The sequence below is a fragment of the Gekko japonicus genome, unplaced genomic scaffold (genome assembly GCF_001447785.1).
Source record: "Gekko japonicus isolate JY-2015 unplaced genomic scaffold, Gekko_japonicus_V1.1 scaffold593, whole genome shotgun sequence".
NCBI lineage: Eukaryota > Metazoa > Chordata > Lepidosauria > Squamata > Gekkonidae > Gekko > Gekko japonicus.
Window position 1 is genome coordinate 707252 of NW_015169191.1, and position 18443 is coordinate 725694.

General features: G+C 42.2%; 1 protein-coding gene across 1 annotated transcript in view; it reads left to right on the forward strand.

Annotated features, from left to right (window-relative positions):
• The window catches only part of LOC107114667 (probable ATP-dependent RNA helicase DDX60), a 109320-nt gene that overhangs the window by 13415 nt on the left and 77462 nt on the right, over positions 1-18443 (forward strand). The window contains 6 exon segments of the mRNA XM_015416234.1: positions 640-759; positions 5605-5778; positions 7278-7436; positions 9914-10055; positions 11816-11971; positions 17876-17966. Coding sequence (XP_015271720.1) covers positions 640-759; positions 5605-5778; positions 7278-7436; positions 9914-10055; positions 11816-11971; positions 17876-17966 — 842 coding nt within the window.

Consider the following 18443-nt stretch of genomic DNA (forward strand, 5'->3'; position numbering starts at 1 on the left):
AAAGAGGAGAGTACATACACTGTGCTTGTCTTTTTTTCCTACTGGGGCTAAAAACATTGGGGTGGGGTATAGTTTTGTTTGGGGAAGTAGTCCAGAGAGCCCCCTATGGCTGCATGGAACTCCATGTCACAAGTAATGTGGCAGTGCAAGAGCACATGTTTTGCATCTAGAAGGCCATAGGTTCAGTCTCTGAAAATCCTGGTTTTAAAAAAACCCAAAGAAACAGGAAATGCCCTTTTCTAAAAGTCTCTAGGGAGCCCCTCACAGCCACAGCAAACAATACTGCCAGTGGTCTGATTCATTACAAGGTATATGTCTACATAAGACTGGTAAGATTCCCTATTATAGCTAACCAGAGCTGTGAGCTTATGAGGAAGGATTATGGCTCAGTAACAGAGCACAATATAACATGCCTTGTATGCAGAAAGACCAGTGAGTTGAAATAGTTTTACATAATTTCTCTAAACCTTATTTCAATGTATATTTTAAAACTGATATGGCTACACTTTTCCCTACTTACTGTTGTCCAGGTTGTCTTACATTATTGCTAGTTGCTTGGTACAGTAATGCATTTCTAATGTTATGAAGGTTCTGAAGTTTCTTGTCTCAATAACTATATAACTTTAATTATCATTTTAGTATGAAAAGGATATTCTGCATGCTTGGGAAACTATGCTCAAACATTTAACAAAACTCCAGGACATGGAACTATTCCTGTACAAACATCTGAAGTTCAACGTAAGAATGATGCATAAGGAGGTAACTGTTAACTGTTTTTCATAGAAGAGATAAAATAATAATAATATACTTTATTGTCATTGTACACAGTACAACAAAATTAAAGGTGCAATCATTTCAGTGATCTACAGCCATACACATATACACTCACACAACCATTCACAACCATCCCATAACTCCCTTAAGGTTCACATTGCAACCTAAACCACCAATGTCACCCAAAATAGTAGCTGTTTGCCTTGCAGTTGGAAAACAATATGGGTAAAGTTTTAGTTTAAATAAATTGCTAATTATAAAATGCTGGGTTGCATGCATCCAGCCACCTTTTCCACCCAATTTAAGCCAATGCCCCCATTCTGCCCCCATTGCATATAGCTTCTGTCCATGCAAGTCCCACAATCCCCAACATCTGGACTGGGCGCTACAAGCTGTGACCGGTTGGCTTAGGCTGAACTGGCTGAAATTGAATCCGATGAAGACAGAGGTCCTGTGCCTGAGTCGGGGTGGTCGGGGGGTAGGAATCCCACTCCTGGCCTTCAATGGGGTGCCATTGGTGCCAGCACCAGAGGTTTGGGAGTGCTCCTAGACATCTCTTTAACAATGGAGGCCCAGGTAGCAGCCACTGCCAAGTTGGCCTTTTTCCATCACAGGCTGATTAGGCAGTTGGTCCCCTTTCTCGAATGCAACGACTTGGCAAGAGTGATCCATGCGATGGTCACCTCGAGATTGGATTACTGATTGGATTACCCCCTCTACATGGGGCTGCCCTTGTCCCAGATCCAGAAACTGCAGCTAGTGCAGAATGCAGCGGCAAGGCTGTTGCTGTGTTGTCCTGTGCAGGAACACATCCAGCCCACCCTAAAAGAACTGCACTGGCTGCCTATAGCATACCAAATTTGGTTCAAGGTGCTGGTTCTTACCTTTAAAGCCCTTTATGGCCAGGGACCTGCATACCTGAGGGACCGCCTTTCCCCATATGTTCCCTAGAGAACACTGCGATCTGGGACCCAGAATCGGCTGGTCATCCTGAACATCAAGGAGGCCAGGCTTGTGAAAACAAGGGCTAGGGCTTTCTCGGTGGCAGCTCCATTCTGGTGGAATGAGCTCCCAGAGGAGATCAGGGCCCTGCAGGACCTGTTACATTTCCACAGGGCCTGTAAAACGGAGCTCTTCCACCAGGCTTTTGGAGCTGCTGCCACCACCACCACTGACATCTGACAGTTACGGAGAGTGAGCCCAACCCCCGGGGTCCCCCCAAGTATAGCCTTTCCCGAGTGCCTGGGACATCTGAATGAGACTAAGTAGCGGATTGTATGTGAGGAATTAAATGCTAGCACTTTAGTAAGCTGTATAGTCATAGTTTTAAACTTTTGTATGCTTGGATTTTATATGGTATATTGAATTATTATATTGTATTGTTCTATATTGTGCTGTAAGCCACCCTGAGCCAGCCTTGCTGAAAGGGCGGGGTAAAAATCTAAATAAATAAATAAATAAATAATTCCTCTGTGTCCTGCATGGCCTCCTTGTGATGCCTCCAGTGAGCTCTCCATAGCTGCACTCTCTGCATTGCTCCTGCCCGATGCTCCCTCTGCCAGCTCTTCTGCTGTCTCTCTTTCTGTGACTCCAGCAGCCTCCTCCCCTGCTTCCCTCACAGCCAGCCTTTGAACTTGCCGGCTGGCCTTCGCATTCTCCACAGTCATGGCATGTCACTTCCGGCCCAATCCTTCTCCTCCCAATCATGCAGTATACTACCTCTGGCTGCTGCCCTGACTTCACAGGGCCTACTCATGGGTCATAGTACAATATTTTAATAAGAATATCTAACTAATGACACATATCTTTTTTTCACAAGTGATTTAGTGTTTTGTGTTTTATCATTACTTTTTTTTAAAAAAACCCCAAATTTATTTAAAAATTCAACAATGTTATAAAAACTGGAAACTCAAAAGAACATGAAATAACCCAAAAAATCAGATAAACAAAAATAATACAATAAATAATAAAACCCCAATACAATATATATTCAAAATCATAAGATCTCAAAATCTTTGTAATCTTGCTGTTCTTCAAGCACCTGTAACCAATATTTCAGTGTGAAAAAATGGCTTTTTTTTCTGGGAGGTTTGAAATGAGCCTGTTAGCCGAATTGCTTTATCTACAGCAATTGGCAAATTTTAGATGGGTTTACCAAGGCCAGTGTTTACCAAGGTTCTCTTCCCACCAAGGGTTACCAGAGAAGGAGTCGAGGCTGGTGTTGTTAAAATAAATGTCTTTTACTTAAGAATATAAATCACATACAAACAATACTGATGCGCTCACACATTCAATCAAGCTCCTTAGAAATACAGTATTAAAATAAGCACGTTTGCATTAGCAGGTAGGGTGATGGTGGGTGATACTTATCTGTCCTGAAGCTTGTTCGTTCCAATGAAGAATGGATGGGGAGAAATAGAACTCTAGGGAAGTTATCACATGACTAGAACCAGCCAGCATGTGTGGGTCTCTTGACTGCAGATCAAGAGATCAAAGTAGAGGCAAGGGTTTGGGTACAGCAAGCTGGACAAAAGGGGAGTATAAAGCAGACTGGGTTTTTTGCGGGGGTTGCTAGCTAGGAAGGCCTAGGTGAATGGTCCCAACCTTTTATAGGTGGTCCTTTGGGTGGGTGGCAACTGTGCCAACCTCTTGACCCACCTACCTGTTAGTCCGTCCCAAAACTAATCCTATTGGTTGCATGTAGTGAGGGGTGGTTACCTAGAGAATCGGACAATATTGTAACCTAAGACCTAACTCAAAGGATGGCATCTGGGCAAGTGTGAAAACTTGGCATCAGGAAGCTCCCTTGAAGTGCAGATGAAGCCTGGCTATTCCTCTGGTCATAAAAGGTCCATCTGGCAGGAAATGCCAATGCAGAAATAAATCAGAGATGTGGAGTGCGTGACCACAACCAATTTAGCAATGGGGGCTGCTTCTTCTCAAGTTGTTGTTTTGCTGACAATATTGGAGATGTGTGCTCCCTCACCAGGTTGGTGCTGTGTAACCGAAACCTCATTCACGTGTAAGGCTTATGCAGGCACCTTCTATGTGTAATATCACAACAGGTGACTTGTACAGCTTTCTTTGAGCCTGTGGGTGTATGTGCACAGTCCATTGTGTGTGTAGCAATAAAAATAAGTCCATAAAGCAAAATATCAAGTTCATTCCTTAACAAGCCAAACATCCATTTTGCTTTTTAACATTCCCCCCCCTCTGGACAGTTAATAGGCAGGAGGGGGGAAGTCGGTTCAATTGCTTCCCAGACATACCTCAGCTCACCTTCACACAAATGCAAAAAGCTCTAGCAGGAGAGATAATGGGTGGGTCCAAGCAGAGAACAGAGTTTTGGAGGAATTGAACGCTATAAAGTCTTCAGGAAAGAGATTCCCAGAGATCTCCAGGAAAAGCCTCTTTTTCACGTAACCTGGTCAGTGGGAGGAGAAACAAATATGATAAAAACTCCTTGCAGCAGGAAGGAGCTCTCTTTTTTGCTGGGTTCTTGAGAGGAAGCAGATCTCCTAGTTGAGCTCTGGGGGAGGCATCCTAAGCTAAAGAGCCTGTCCTTTTTCCTAACACCCGACAGGGCATGTATAGAGAGAGGGACAGAGGATTTGCACTTTATACATTTCTTTTGGAATCCCTTGCTCAATTTGGTGCTGTGCTAACAGTATGCTTGTAAACATTTTCTTTTTAATAAATACTTTATAAATTTTGATGCTGGGAGTGGTTCTCTGTACCACATAGACTTCCACTGTCTTGGACATGCCATTTTAAAAGGAACGCTGGGGGAAGGCAGGCAGTTGGCCACTGGCTATTCCTCCAGGGGTGCACAAGACAGTAAACTGTCCCTGTTGTGATCACAGCTTAAAGGGAGCATTGGTCCTGACCCTCCCAGTGGATAATTCTGTACAAAGGCCAGGTGGTAGTGGTGGACTATCTGAGAGCAGAAGAAACACCTCCTCAGGGGTTGAAAAAAACCCAGAGAGGCAGGGCAGAATAGGGCCTGCAGGACTGAGCAGGCACATTCCGCTACATTCATTATCATAGGGTACAGTTCTATATATGCAATGATGCCCTTTTCCCAAGAAAAATAATAGTAAATATTTCAGTAGCTTGTGGAAGCAGTTTCAGTTTGAATAAGGCATTTACTAACTTCTCTGTATGCATATTCCAAATACACAGAAACGGACATCAGAAAATGATTACATATATTTGGAAAGACAAACAAACATATTTATAGTTCCATGCACTGTACTGTTCATAAATTTTCATGCTATGTGTATATCTTGTAGATGAGTTTTGGAAACACGCCAAAATTTCTCACGAAAAGCAGAAGCCGACCTTTTCTGCACCTCAGTGTTGCCACTGTTTCCCAGCAAGTTGAATCCCCAGCTGATGCTCTGATTTTGTGGCACTCCTTCCACAATAGGGCATTTATTTTAGGGAATTTTTTTCTTTAACTTGGATGAAACAAAATTCAATTTCAGGAATTCCACACTTGAAAACTGCAAGTTAATACCCAACAGGGAAAAAGTTGCAAGAAACATGGATCTGGAAATCATGGGGTAATGGGGCAGTAAATTCCGAGCTACTACTAGAGCAGCCAAAAATTGTGTGGAAAGTTTAACAAACGATGATTTAAGAATGCTGATGCAGTGGTTCGCACGTGTGCAGGAATGGTTGCTGTCTGTGCGTTCAGATTTCCCCCAATGGCTACTGTGTTATACTGTTTGCTTGCCATGGCTGAGTTTGAAATCACACAAGAATATGGCATCTATTATATCTTTTTGTTGGTGAAATACTTTGTTTTAACAAATATTATGATTGCAGGTCTGTCAGGCTATATCATTGCTTAAGGATTTGTGGCCAGAAGGATCGGACCTTAGACGTGCTTTCTGCGTTCTTACGTGCGCAGTGGGAATGAAAATTTACAAGAGCATGTTAGAGAAAGCAAAGACAACTGATGAAATAAAAGGAGAACAAATGGAACAGAGGAATGAAAAGGTGTGAAATGTTTATTTAACACTGGAAAGGATTATTGTTAAAATCACAGCTGCCAAGAGCTTTTCCCCCTTTCTTTTCCATGGTCTAAGATTTGGGGCTTTAAAGAAATTAGCATTATATCAACTTATTTCATGAGGTCCCAGTGGTATCCCATCTGATTTACTTTTTAATGGGAAGAGGTAAGAGAAAAGATAATAACCATATAATAGGGATGGGATATATAGCACTGGTGAAAGGAGAGGTTAGAGGAGAAAGGTAGAATGTGGAATTGGCAGGGGGAAGCTTAAGTTATCTGGGTAACTAGCAACCAAAACATGATATCATGAAGTAAAATCTAGCAAGAATGTGTTCTAAAAGTTCTTGCCAGATCCTTTCTTTAAATAAATTTGTTGGGAAACAAATAAGATTACTTGTTTTTCACCTTCCAGAGAACAGTACTTGGTTTGAAAACAGGGACAAAGTACTATTTCTTAGTTCCATGATATTCAGATGTCAGAGACTTTACCTTTTAGGTCAGTTAGTTGCAGGTGTGTGTGTGCTTCCGTGTGAACAACACATTTGGACTCTCTTGTAAGGAGTGAGAGCCATCAAATCTTTTTTTTTTTTAATGAACAGTTAAGAGACCAAGCCCTCAATTTAGGGTTGCAAACTCTGGGGTGGGAAATCTGGAGGTGGCGCCCGGAGAGGGCAAGGTTGGAAGAGGAGAGGTGTTGGAAGTGAAGAGCTGGACGCTGTCTCCTGTCTCAACCTACAGACTATGTGGCAAGAGAGTCAGATAGCTAGAGAGGCAGACTTCTAGGTTTCCTTCCTGTGTTTACTCTTCTGCCACTCTCCCTTTGATATGTAGAATACTACTGTCAGGGAACTTCTTCCTTCCTTCTGTTCATTGTCTCCCACAACACACTTCTCCTTGCATACACACTGTCTCCATCTTGGCACCATGATGGAGATGGCCCTTTCACCATCTGCATCCATCCTAGTTAGTTAGACAAGTATACTATACCTATCTCTAAGCTTTCCTGTCTAGAATGTAGTTCCTAAACTAGAGAGACTATTATTAGTCTTGAAACTGACAAGTGGCTCTGTGTAACTTTGTAACTTGGCTTGGATACCTGAAACAAAGACACTGCTGTGTGTGCAACTTGAAGCACTCTGCTAAGCTTGAAATGGGATACTGGACTAACTAACCAGTGAATCCCAATAGGAAGAACTTCAGCAGGTTATAATGCCATACAATCCACCTTCCAAGAGGAACTGGTGCCTATAGTCTGGAGATTCGTTGTAATTCTGGGAGATATCCATGCCCCATCATGAGGTTGGCAGCCCTATGTCAGTTCCTAATCACTATGAAGGATAATGGTATCTTTTCACAATGCTGTAAGAAATTGATTGATACAGATTTTAAATACTTATATTGAAAATAATAAATGTAAATTATATTCAAAATACAGCTCAGAAATTAAAAATGAAACTCAAAATACCTTGTCTTTTCACAACAGGACATAATAAAAGAGTTAACAATGGAAGAAGCAGCAGATCTTTGTAGAATTCAGTGCCTCAGTGTGGCTTTTCTTTGTAACTTGCCACTTTCACAGCGAGCTCAAATTAGAACCATCAAGTCCCGCTGGACTGTACAGGCCTTCCCATTTATAGAGATGGTAGGTCAATAACAGTTTATTCTTATGGGATGAGGTGATAAATAGACCCACCAATGTTCTATTGTGCTTATAGGGGAAGAGCTGTGAATTAATGTTGATGAAATGATATCAGGTAAAATGTGGGAGGGTGGGCGGTATTCCATTTATGGTTACTAACAAGTCTAGAGAAAAGTGCACTGTCAATTTAATAGGGGCATAATGAGCAGTTAAATCTTTTTATGACATGGAGGTAAAGAATATTACCTGACAAATAACATCCTATTAAGCCTCTTCAAATAGGACAGGGCATTTTTCTCCAGGAATTTGACAACCACACTTTCATTTCAAAGCAGGTTTACTAGTTGGATTAGCATAGGCAGTTGATAACTGAGCGAGAAACCCTTGGAAGTTTGACAACAAGGGAGATGGTTCTACTAAAAAGGGAGTAGCCCATTTGGCGGCTTGCCCCTTTAAGAGACTGATTACAAAACATATCATTGGGAAAGTTTTGAGCTCTGAGTTCAATATATAACTTCCATTGAGCTAAGAAAGCTGGAAACTTAAAAAAAAATCTGGTTTGAAATGGGATATGGACGGGTGCCAGATGCCACGGGATTCGAGCGGAAATACGATCAGATGCCCACCTTTGCCCTGCGTTTTCCGGAAACTAGTACATTGTATGCGGTAGTTTTTTTACTCTGCATCTTCGGTGGGAAGTCACGGGTTAGACACAGGTGAACTATGCTTCCCAGATGTTGCGGTGTGGTCACGCACTGAAAATCTGCCCATCATCTGTATCTTTAGTGTAGCAACTTCTCCATGTTTTTATTGTTTTCTACCTTGGGGACCGTAAGTGGAGTAGCTTTAAAATATTTTAAGTAAATAAATCTCTAATGGGTGGGTTATCTGTTACCAACTATAGTGATTTAGGAAATCCAAGCTTCTGTTTAAACTAGGATGTGACATCGGGTTTAATCTTTTGATAAGCTCTAATTCAGCACTTTCACATTGGATTATTCCTTTAAAGTGTTTGTTTGTAGAACAGGTGAGTAGTAATGTTGGTCTGAAGCAACAGAACAAAGTTTGAGACCAGTAGTACCTTTAATACCAACAAATTTAATTCTGCACACACACAAAAGCTTATGCCCAGAATTAAACTTGTTGGTCTTAAAGGTGCCACTGGTCTCAAATTTTGTTCTATTTGTAGAACAGTGACTTTAAGCAGGTTTTGTTCTAGGGTTTGATGGGTCTCAGGCAGAGGGTTCTGAGGGCTCCCTACCCCCCATCAGCCACCCCACATAAGCCCTACTTGCCTCCTCCCACCCACATGCCTCCTACCAGCCTGTATGCCCTTCCCCTGCCTTCTTCTGAGTTCTGTCACTGCCCCTGATCACCACTGCCTGCAGCCATTTCCCCAGTGGCAGTGGGCAGTGAGCAGTGAGTGTAGCTTGGAGCATGAAGGAGCACTAGAAAATAAGTAGTGTGGGGGAGAGGTAGACAGCAGTGGGTCCTGCCAGAAACCCTGGGCCCTTCTGGCAACCTTGGCCTTGGCAGCTGTCCCACCTCAGGGTATGCTGATAGTGGCCCTAACTTTAAGGAATGCAACAGTGTGTCCAGGAAGATTAAAGGGTTCCCACCGATGGTTTCTGAATGTTGTGATTTTTATGTCAGATTTGTGTGTATTTATTTTTTCAAATGGCTTCTGACCCATTTGCATAATGTTGGTAGTAGAAGGGCATTGCTGGCACATGTTGGCATGTATTAAATTGGATTATGAGCAAGTGTGTGAGACCAAGAAGGTGTAGCTGATGTTATTAAGTCCCGTGATAGTATTATCTGAGTATATATGGGGACAAAGTTGGCATACACATATGTTGCCTGGTTTTCTGTTGTGTCTCTGCTGTGTGAGAAGTTGTTTGGGGGGGGAGCTGTCTGTAAACAAGGAAAGGCCTGACCTCCAAGACCTCCAAGACCTGTGAAAGAGAAAATATCCTTATTTATTTATTTATTTATTTATTATATTTATATCCCGCCCATCCCGCGAACGGGCTCAGGAAAGACTGCAAATAATTGATGTGTTGTACCAGTTGGGACTATGGGGCTAAAAGTGTTCTGCTGTTAGCTGATTTGGGTCTTTCTTGTAGCACACTGTCTCTGGATACTTGTTTGGCTTTGTCAATTTGTTTCTTTCCCTCATTAGGAAGGTATTATAAACATGACAGTCCTAGCTTTAAATATTCCAAGTGAGAGACCCTGTCTGAGGGATCAAAACAAATGTGTTTGTAACATAATGGTGTCTAGAAAATATTCTCGCATGGACCCATGCTCAGGTTGATGGTGGAGTGAAAATGGTTGAAATCTTGGTGGAATCTCCCAAGAGCTTACTTATGTGTTCTGATATACTGTAGTTTCTCATGGCTGTCTGATCTTTCAATGCACTTCGGATCAGAATAATAAATCTCCTGTGAAACCTGCTGCACTATGTTCTGTTTCAATAGCTACAACGATGTGACTACCTTGTTCTGAAACATCTGAATACTGTGAATGACTGGAAATTGGATTTCACGTATCTGCCAGACTTGCGAGACATCTTTCTGTGGAAGAATCTTGTGCATTACTATGAATCAGAATACTGTGCAGGTACTTCTATTATGGTCCTGAACAATTTCATATTTCATCTTAAAATAAACTAATAATGACTAGTTTTTTATGTCAAGTATACATTTTTGACATATTTGTATGCTATGTTAGAATTAGAATTATGTTGATGTATCCCACTAGGTGTGTTAGCCTAAGGGACAACCATGATTATACCTGAACCTTCAACTGGGTCCCTGTGTAGAAGTCACTGGACTCTGCAGGATCCGGAAAAGAACCCCAGCCCCTGCAATGACAAATGCCAGAGAATGAGCTAGCTAGTCAGACTGGAGTTGAACTGGGGAGGGGAAGAGACAGTAGTCAGGGCTTTTTCTCCACTTGTGGTCAAATGGGCTCTTCTGTAAAGAATTAATTTTGATAGAATATGGGGTTGATTTGAATCTGTGTCAAGCTAGTTAGCTCTCCCGCCCCCAAAGTGTGCTGCCCCTTACATAGCTCCATTAAAATCCAAAGGAGACATCTCCCAACACGCCAACATGTTAATGCTATTTTGCTGATTGTCACAGTGTTTTGCATTCCACAACTATATGAGAAGCTCATACCGTGAGGGTCCTCCCTTGCCAGTGTTGCCTCCTTTTCTTCTGCCATTGCATCACACCTCTTTGGGGCTCCCAAAGCCTCAGAATAGTGGTGAAGAGAACAGGAGCAAGGGCTATAGCAGCCAAGTCTATCTTCTTTCTCCTTGGGAGATTGTGCTTTTGGCTGAGGCTAGCACCTCCTCTCTTCTCCTTAGCCTGGTTTTGGAGTCTCCTTAAATGCCCCTCCTTGATCCTTTAATTAGCCCCACCCCACCCCTTGGCCTCGCCCTCATCACCTGGGTTACCACCCAGGCAAGGGCTGTGGTGTGGTAGTGGAAACTGCTGACTTATGGTAACTCCATAGGGTTTTCAAAGAGACATTCAAAGGCAGGTTTGCCACTGCCTGCCTCTGTGTCATGACCCTGGACTTCCTTGGTGGTCTCCCATCTAAATACTAACTGGGGCTGACCCTGCTTAGCTTCCAAGATGTCCATGTCAGGAGGGCTGAAGTACTACCCCTTTGAACTGCCTTCCCTGACCTGGCTAGCCATCTTCTAGTCTACCCCCAAAAGATTGTCCTCCTGTACCATACGATAAATAAATAAATGTCCTCCTGCATTGTTCCATTCCATCTTTCTCCAGCAGAATACTTCCCTTGGGTTGAGCATGGGATCGTCATGCATATACTAACTGGGACCCATGAACTACAATGTATCTTCTGCATCAATACAAATAACAATAGCTTGCTAATCATTTGAAACATTGGCACATCTGAGCCAATCCACTGGTTTACTTGATTCCCACAGATAAATGATCCCTGCGGGTTCTTTTTGTAGCAGGAACTCCTTTTCATATTAGGCGACACACCCCTAATGTAGCCAATCCTCCAAGAGCTTACAGAACTCTTCTTACAGGGGATACTGTAAGCTCTTGGAGGATTGGCTACATTAGGGGTGTGTTGCCTAATATGCAAATAAGTTCCTGCTACAAAAAGAGCCCTGCCTGCTATGGTTCATGGAAGTTTCATAACAGTTAACACTACAGACAGGGAAAGGCCTAAATTCTGATCAATATGTGAACAAACCTAAGAAGCAGAGTTAAGTCTGATCCGTGACTGAGACTTCTTACAGGTAGCATTGAATTCACCTGCAATGATGAGCTAAGGAAAAGACTGTTATTTTAGGGTTATTTTAGACCACACTTATATGTAACTCTTCTATGCAGGCTTAAAGTTAGAAATGGGAAAAGAAATTAAGAATGATTATGAACATCTGTGGAATACTGCAACCACAATAGTTGGCCTGTGTGATCTTGGGGATGCTTTTCCAGTGCGAAACACCTCAAACCTCTTCCTTCAACAGAGTGAAGTCACAGTTAAAGGTATAGAGGTCTTGAACCATGAACATGAATGTCTGTAAGCTGTAATCATAAATGCTTGGTACTTTGAAAAACCAGTTTTGACTGCACTGTTTTGACATTAGTGGCAGTACTGCCATCCTGAAATAAGTACTAGTAAATTGTTTCTGAAGTATTTCAGTACTTTTGCAGTGCAATCTTAAGCAGAGTTTCTAAATCCAGTAAAATCAGAAGGTTGTAACTTTGGTTAGGATTGCACTGGTAGGCTACCATTAGTGACTGGGTGGATCCACACCAGGATGAGGGGTGAAGAGATTACCTTTCAGGTGAGTTGACTACAAGGGAACTTCTTAGTTCAACTGCACTCCTAGTAAATCATCAGGAGGGTGATGGGCCCAGAAGTTGCACCAATTTGTAACTGGTTCATTCTAAGAACAAATTGGTATACTCAGTAAGCATCCTTTTAATTAATTGATTTTTAATGCCTCAGTGAGTCTGATGCTAGATGGGACAAGACCCTATATAACAATTACTATAGTGCAAGAAATGCACTGGCAATTTGCACCTCTATTAAATATTTTTGTTTGGAATTCTTTGTGCTTTGGGGTGAGTATGGTGATTACAAATACTTCCTCTAACTGGAGTTAATACCGTATTGAAATTTAGACATCATAATTGCACTGTTTGGTGTTGCTACGTGTTTGATGTTGGGATTAGCAATGAACTGAAGTCCTCAGTGTGAACTTGCTCACCTCTGTATGAACAGGCGTCCTGATCCTTTTAAATTCAGGCCCAGTCCCACACGATTTTGTGTGGGGCTCTCCAGCTCTCCCTTCCATTCCCACTGCTCTTTTCCTTATACTGCATTAATCCTTACATTGGCATGGTAATTGCAAAAGCTCTCCCTCTCTACATTGCTCGGTCTCTCAGGCTGCTTGAAAAGCAAAGTGTACAGAGAAATGCATTTATTTCAGGACTCCTTTGTCCATCTTACATTTTTTATGTGGTCTTGCATGTAGAATGCTGATATTGCATTGCTCTCCATTAGAGACATGAGGGCCTTTGAGATCCATTGGGGTTGTACCTCCTACTGGAGGAGGAAGCAGGGCTAGTTTGTGAAGGGTGAGTGTCTACTTTCCCCCAGACTAGTCCTGTGTCATAACAGGGGAACAGGGTCCCTGTAGAGCTCTCTGAAGTGCCACAATTCATCTTGCAATCTAAAGCTTAAGGTCTCCTTTCTTTAATATTTCTACCCTACCCTACCCCAGGTTCATGTCATGGATACAGTGTATGGTGTTGCAACAGGTTATAGATTCTATGCCAGCAGCACTGTGAGAGTTCCAATAGTGGCAGCTCAAGATCTGAGGTATCCAGGCAGAGCCACAGGGAAGGCTGTAACCAAAGGCAATGGGCCTCTTTCCCAAGCTGGGGAGGGGAGTCACAGCATTCCCCAGCACATGAATAGCCTAGTTAGCCCCTGGATCAAGGTTCCTTGAGTACCAGCCCCCCCTCTCCCCGTTGACAGGACAGAGGCTTTCTAAGTATCCAGGAAGGAGGCAGGGGAACAATCAGAGGAGGAGAATAGGCCAGGTCACAATTTAACCATTATTTTCCCCAAAAGCTTTTCCCTAGAATGTTGGCCAGGACTACACACACTCTGAAATTGACCAAACACAATACACTATTGCTACTGAAGGAGGGAAAGGAGGGTTTCTCTTTGGGGCCAGCTTAGTCTATCACTGTACCTTGTACAGAAGCCTTGGACAGAGTTATTAGTGACAAATAAGCTTCCCCAGCTCAAAGACAATTAATAAGATAATCAACAGGTTTTATTCCTTCCAAATGGTCTTAATGGAACCTTTCAAGACACCAGTGACTGGTACTCCAGCAGCAGCCCTCTCACAGTTGTAATGCAATTGGAAGACAAAGGAGATCCTAGTGATACTTGTGACAAATGGGTGCATGCTGCACTCATGAAAAACAGCCTCTTCAGAAACTTTGGTTACTTATTCAGTCTTTTCTAGGGCTGTTCTCAGTGGGCAGGGGGACTCTCCAAGAAAAGAGATGCCCAAACAGACTGAGGAAAATATAACTTTTGCCAGCCTTGATCTCTTGATGCCTTTGGACTGGACACCAGGGCCATGGCTTCAAATGTTGATGCCAGAAAAAATGTTCAGCTAAGGCAATGAGATGTGGATTCACTATCTCAGAGGAGGCTGGTGTACACAGCCTTTTCATGATTTGTCCACACAAAGCTGCTTGAGACCAAGGATAGGAAAAATGCCCCCTGTTCATGCAGCAGTGCACAGGAAGGGGAACAACCCTGGAGAGGAAGAATGTGTGCAGGCATTTTAAAGGTAAAGAATCCCTGGCTATGTGTCCCTATATATTTAGATTATTGAAAGTGTTGGTACTGAGAAAGCCTCCACAGTTTATCATGTCCCCAGCTGGAACTGAACTGTGTGTACACAGGGACCAATGGATACTGCCCTACTAAAAAAACTTTAAAACTCTCTTTCTGGTAGTTATTATTTGTACCAGGATGGTTTCTGAATTAGGACTGATGTCTGCTAACCTGAACACATGTATTTTCCATTCTGACAATGTGCTCCTGATTAGCTCTCTAAAATCATGTTAGCTAAGTTGTACTGTGTTAGTTAAGGTAATCAGTAGAAATTATTTAAAGGCCCTGGGAAAATCTCCTGCAAGGATGATATGTCCATTGTACTAGCCTCAGCTGTGTTCTTGAACAATATACCAATGGGTGACATTTGTAGGGCAGCAACTTGGGCCCCAGTGCACTCCTTCCCTGGACACTTTAAAATAGATGGGTTCTTGTCTTGGCAGGAAGGTTCTGCAAAGAGCTCTTCACTGTCAGAGAAATTAATCCCCTAAATACTTCTCAAGAAACACTGCTTTTGTATATCCCCGTGAATATGGAATGTACTCATGCATCTACAGGAAAAATGAAATTTCTTACCACTAATTCCAATTCTCAGGGGAGGCATGATGGCATGGCCCATTTTCTGGGTGGTAGTCTATAAGTGGTATGGTAGGAAGGGACATATAGGTTTTGTTCCTTTTCATCTTTCCTGCTGTTGTTTCATTACACTTTTTGGTCATTACTGTTGTCATGCATGGTCATTGTAGGGGTGATCCTGATTTTTCCAGTACAGTCTGGGAAGGAGGAGCCCCTTATCTGGAGGAGTAATTCTTAGTGAGCTGGAAGTGGTGCTGTCTCTGGTAGGAGGGGCAATCCCAATGGGCATGGAATTACCCTCCATTCCTGAGTATAAGAATTCATGGTTTCCATTTTTTATTGGAGCCTGAGAAAGTGTTAGGCTCTTTGCTGTTTCCACTGCCCCCACAACCCGATAAGCTTGGTAGAAGGGAAATTATTTGAGTAGGGTTTGGAAAGATCACTGAAGGATTACTCCTGTTTATACTAACCTCCCTCTAAGGGCACTAAAAAACCTTTTTTAAAAGCACTTGCAATGAAAGCTTGGAAAAGTAAGCTGAGGAGAATTTGCTCATCAGTTTGGAGTGCCATAACAACGATGACCAATAATGGAGTATACTTGGATTCCTTTTTAGCTTAAACTGCAGCCTGATGCATTCACACAGGTGCATCACTTAATGTCTCACAATGTCTTCTCAATGATCACTTGATAACTTGCCACTGAATATGTGAATGGATAGCTGTCACTGAGAAGTATTGTGCTTGAGTCAATGTTAAGTGATGTGAAAGTATAAATATATTCAGTTCTTAACATGGCCAAATCTGTGGATATTTATACCTGGACACTGGCAAGATTGATCTTTCTACAAACCAGAAAAAAGCTCCAGATTTGCAGAACAATTTGAAATCTAAAAACGAACAAACAAACAAAATGAAACATGAGAGAGGGCAGGTTAAAACCTTCCAAATATGATAGAAGCTGCACCTTGAGCTCTATGAAGAATGCCTTCAGTGGCTGTTGCTAGGCATCCACATCAGTATTACCAGATGTCAAGCCGTGTCTTCTGTCAATAAAAGGCAGGAGGAGGGAGCAGGGACTATGCTAGTGTTGCTTTGTTTTTTGAGGGAAGATTTAGTGGGGCTGACTTAATACCACATGACCAGCATGCATCACCTTGGACTGACTCCTTGCTACTGTTCAACAGCAGCTACCCCACAAAAGCCAGTGTAGTATAGTGATTAGAGTATCTGAAGAAGTAGCTGTATCTGAAGAAGTGAGCAGTGACTCATGAAAGCTCATAGAGTACCACAAATTTTGTTAGTCTTTAAGGTGCTACTGGACTCTTTTTTTTTCTACAGATAAAAGGTAGGATAGCTAGTGGGTGGGAAGGAGAGAAGAAAGCAGAAAAAAGGGAGAAGCTATGGGGGCTTTCAGGGAAGGGAAAGAAGAAATAGTAGGGAGGGAGAAATGAGATGCCCCCTGCAAGTCCTTGCAGGTCTCCAGCTTGTTTGATCTCAATTACAAGTGGACAATATAAGCATGCTTGCGTGAACATACCCTGCTTCCTGAGTTAAAATAGTCATCTTTATTTTTAAAAATTATTGAAGACAAGAACTTTACTTCATTAAATTATTTTAAAATTATTAAATTATAAAAATGTTACCCCACCTTTCTTCTTGGCTCAAGGTGATTTACAGGAACAAAATATTACAAGTTCAAACTAACTAATAACAATAAAAATCCCTTCCCCCTCTAAAAGATGTCTGCTATTCATAGTCCAACAAAAGCCTTGTCAAACAAGTAGTCCTCACTGGCCTCCTACAGTTCTCCAATGAGGAGCCATCCCTCACCTGTTCAGGAAGCCTATTCCACACAATGGAGCCACAATAGAAAAGGTCTGGACTCTGGTTAATGCCAGGTGCAACACTCTAGGTGTGGGTATACCCAACTGGTGGCAGCCTGAAAAATATAGTTGGTGCACAGGAACACATGGAAAGATACAGTCCTTCAGATATGTGGTCCCCTGGCAATTTTTGTTGTTGTTCACTCGCACAAATTCATATGCAACATCTTGAGTTCAACTTGGAAACAAACTGACAGTCCGTGTATTTATTTCAAAATAGTTAACATTGGGTATCCTTGACAATAGTTGGCCTGTCGCATTCTGACCAGTTGCAGTTTCTGGGTTGTCTTGAAGGATAGCCCAATATAGAGAGCATTATACTAATCAAACTGTGAAGTAACAGAAGTATGGATCAGTGTGGCCAGAACAGTTTGGGCAGATCAGCTGAGTCTAAAAAAGAAAAGAGCTGATGACCATTTCCAAGAATAATATCCATATTACATTTGATCTGAGAGCAATGCATATTGAGCTTTATTCTACTGTAGTTTTAAATATAATAATATATGCAGTACAATGAAAGGAGATGATGATATATAGCATCTCTCATATAACGTATACTCCTTTTGGTACTTTTATGAACTGATAATTTTCTTTCTGTGGTTAATGAATATCACATTTATCAACAATGTGTTGGAAATTTATGTGTTTACAAGGTCTGACAATCCAGTCATTATAGGGCTAAGTTGTTTACCTAGTATTGCTATTGTTTAGACTGACCTGGAAGGGAAACCTGGCACAGAGCCAATGGGGAATTAGCCTGGGAAAAGTAACTTACATTGTGATACAGATTGGTTGCTTCTTTCAGGTGACTTCCTTTCTAGGGGTCGAGAAGAAGGACAGATTCTCCATTATCTGTGTGTAGTGTGTAACAATGATTTGAACTGTAAGCAGCTTAGAAAATGTAGCTCTTAGGAGTTTGTTATTTTGTAGGTTTCCTGTATACCTTTTACCCTTAGAAATAAAGGTTTTTAAGTGCAAAGAAATCTCTTTTTTCCAATAGAGCAAGATCCATTGATACTCTGAGTATTTTAAATACTTTTGACTATTTTACAACACAATGTACAGATGTTCCCAGGTTTGGCCTAATTCCAGTTAAATCCGACATAGTGGAAGACTACGCTGGAGCCATTTTGAAAGATCTAAGCTTTTTAAGCAGGTACATACATACATTTTCATGTTGAATACTCAGTGCTAGTAACCGGACTAGTAATTTTAGTTGTCATTGCTTCCTCTTAGGAATAATCAAAAAGTAGTTGTAGAATTATATCTATGAGAGAGGGTTTTGATTATCTGTAAATGCCCCACCCTGACCATGTTTAGGCGGCGAGCAGATTTTAGCTCGCCCGCGGAACCAAATGGACCACGTGCGGCTCCAGATGGCTCTGCGGGATCCGATGCCCCCTGGCGGCTCATTAGATGAGCTTGTGGAGGACTGGCATGACCGGCTTTCCACAGCCATCAATGAGATCGCTCCCCGGCGCCCTCTGCGTTCTCGCCCTAGGCTGGCCCTCTGGTATACCCAGGGGTTACGGCTTATGAAGCGGGAACTAAGACGGCTAGAGAGACAGTGGCGGCGGGCCCGCGACGAAGCATCAAGAACATCCTATAGGACGTTTATGAGATCCTATGAGAT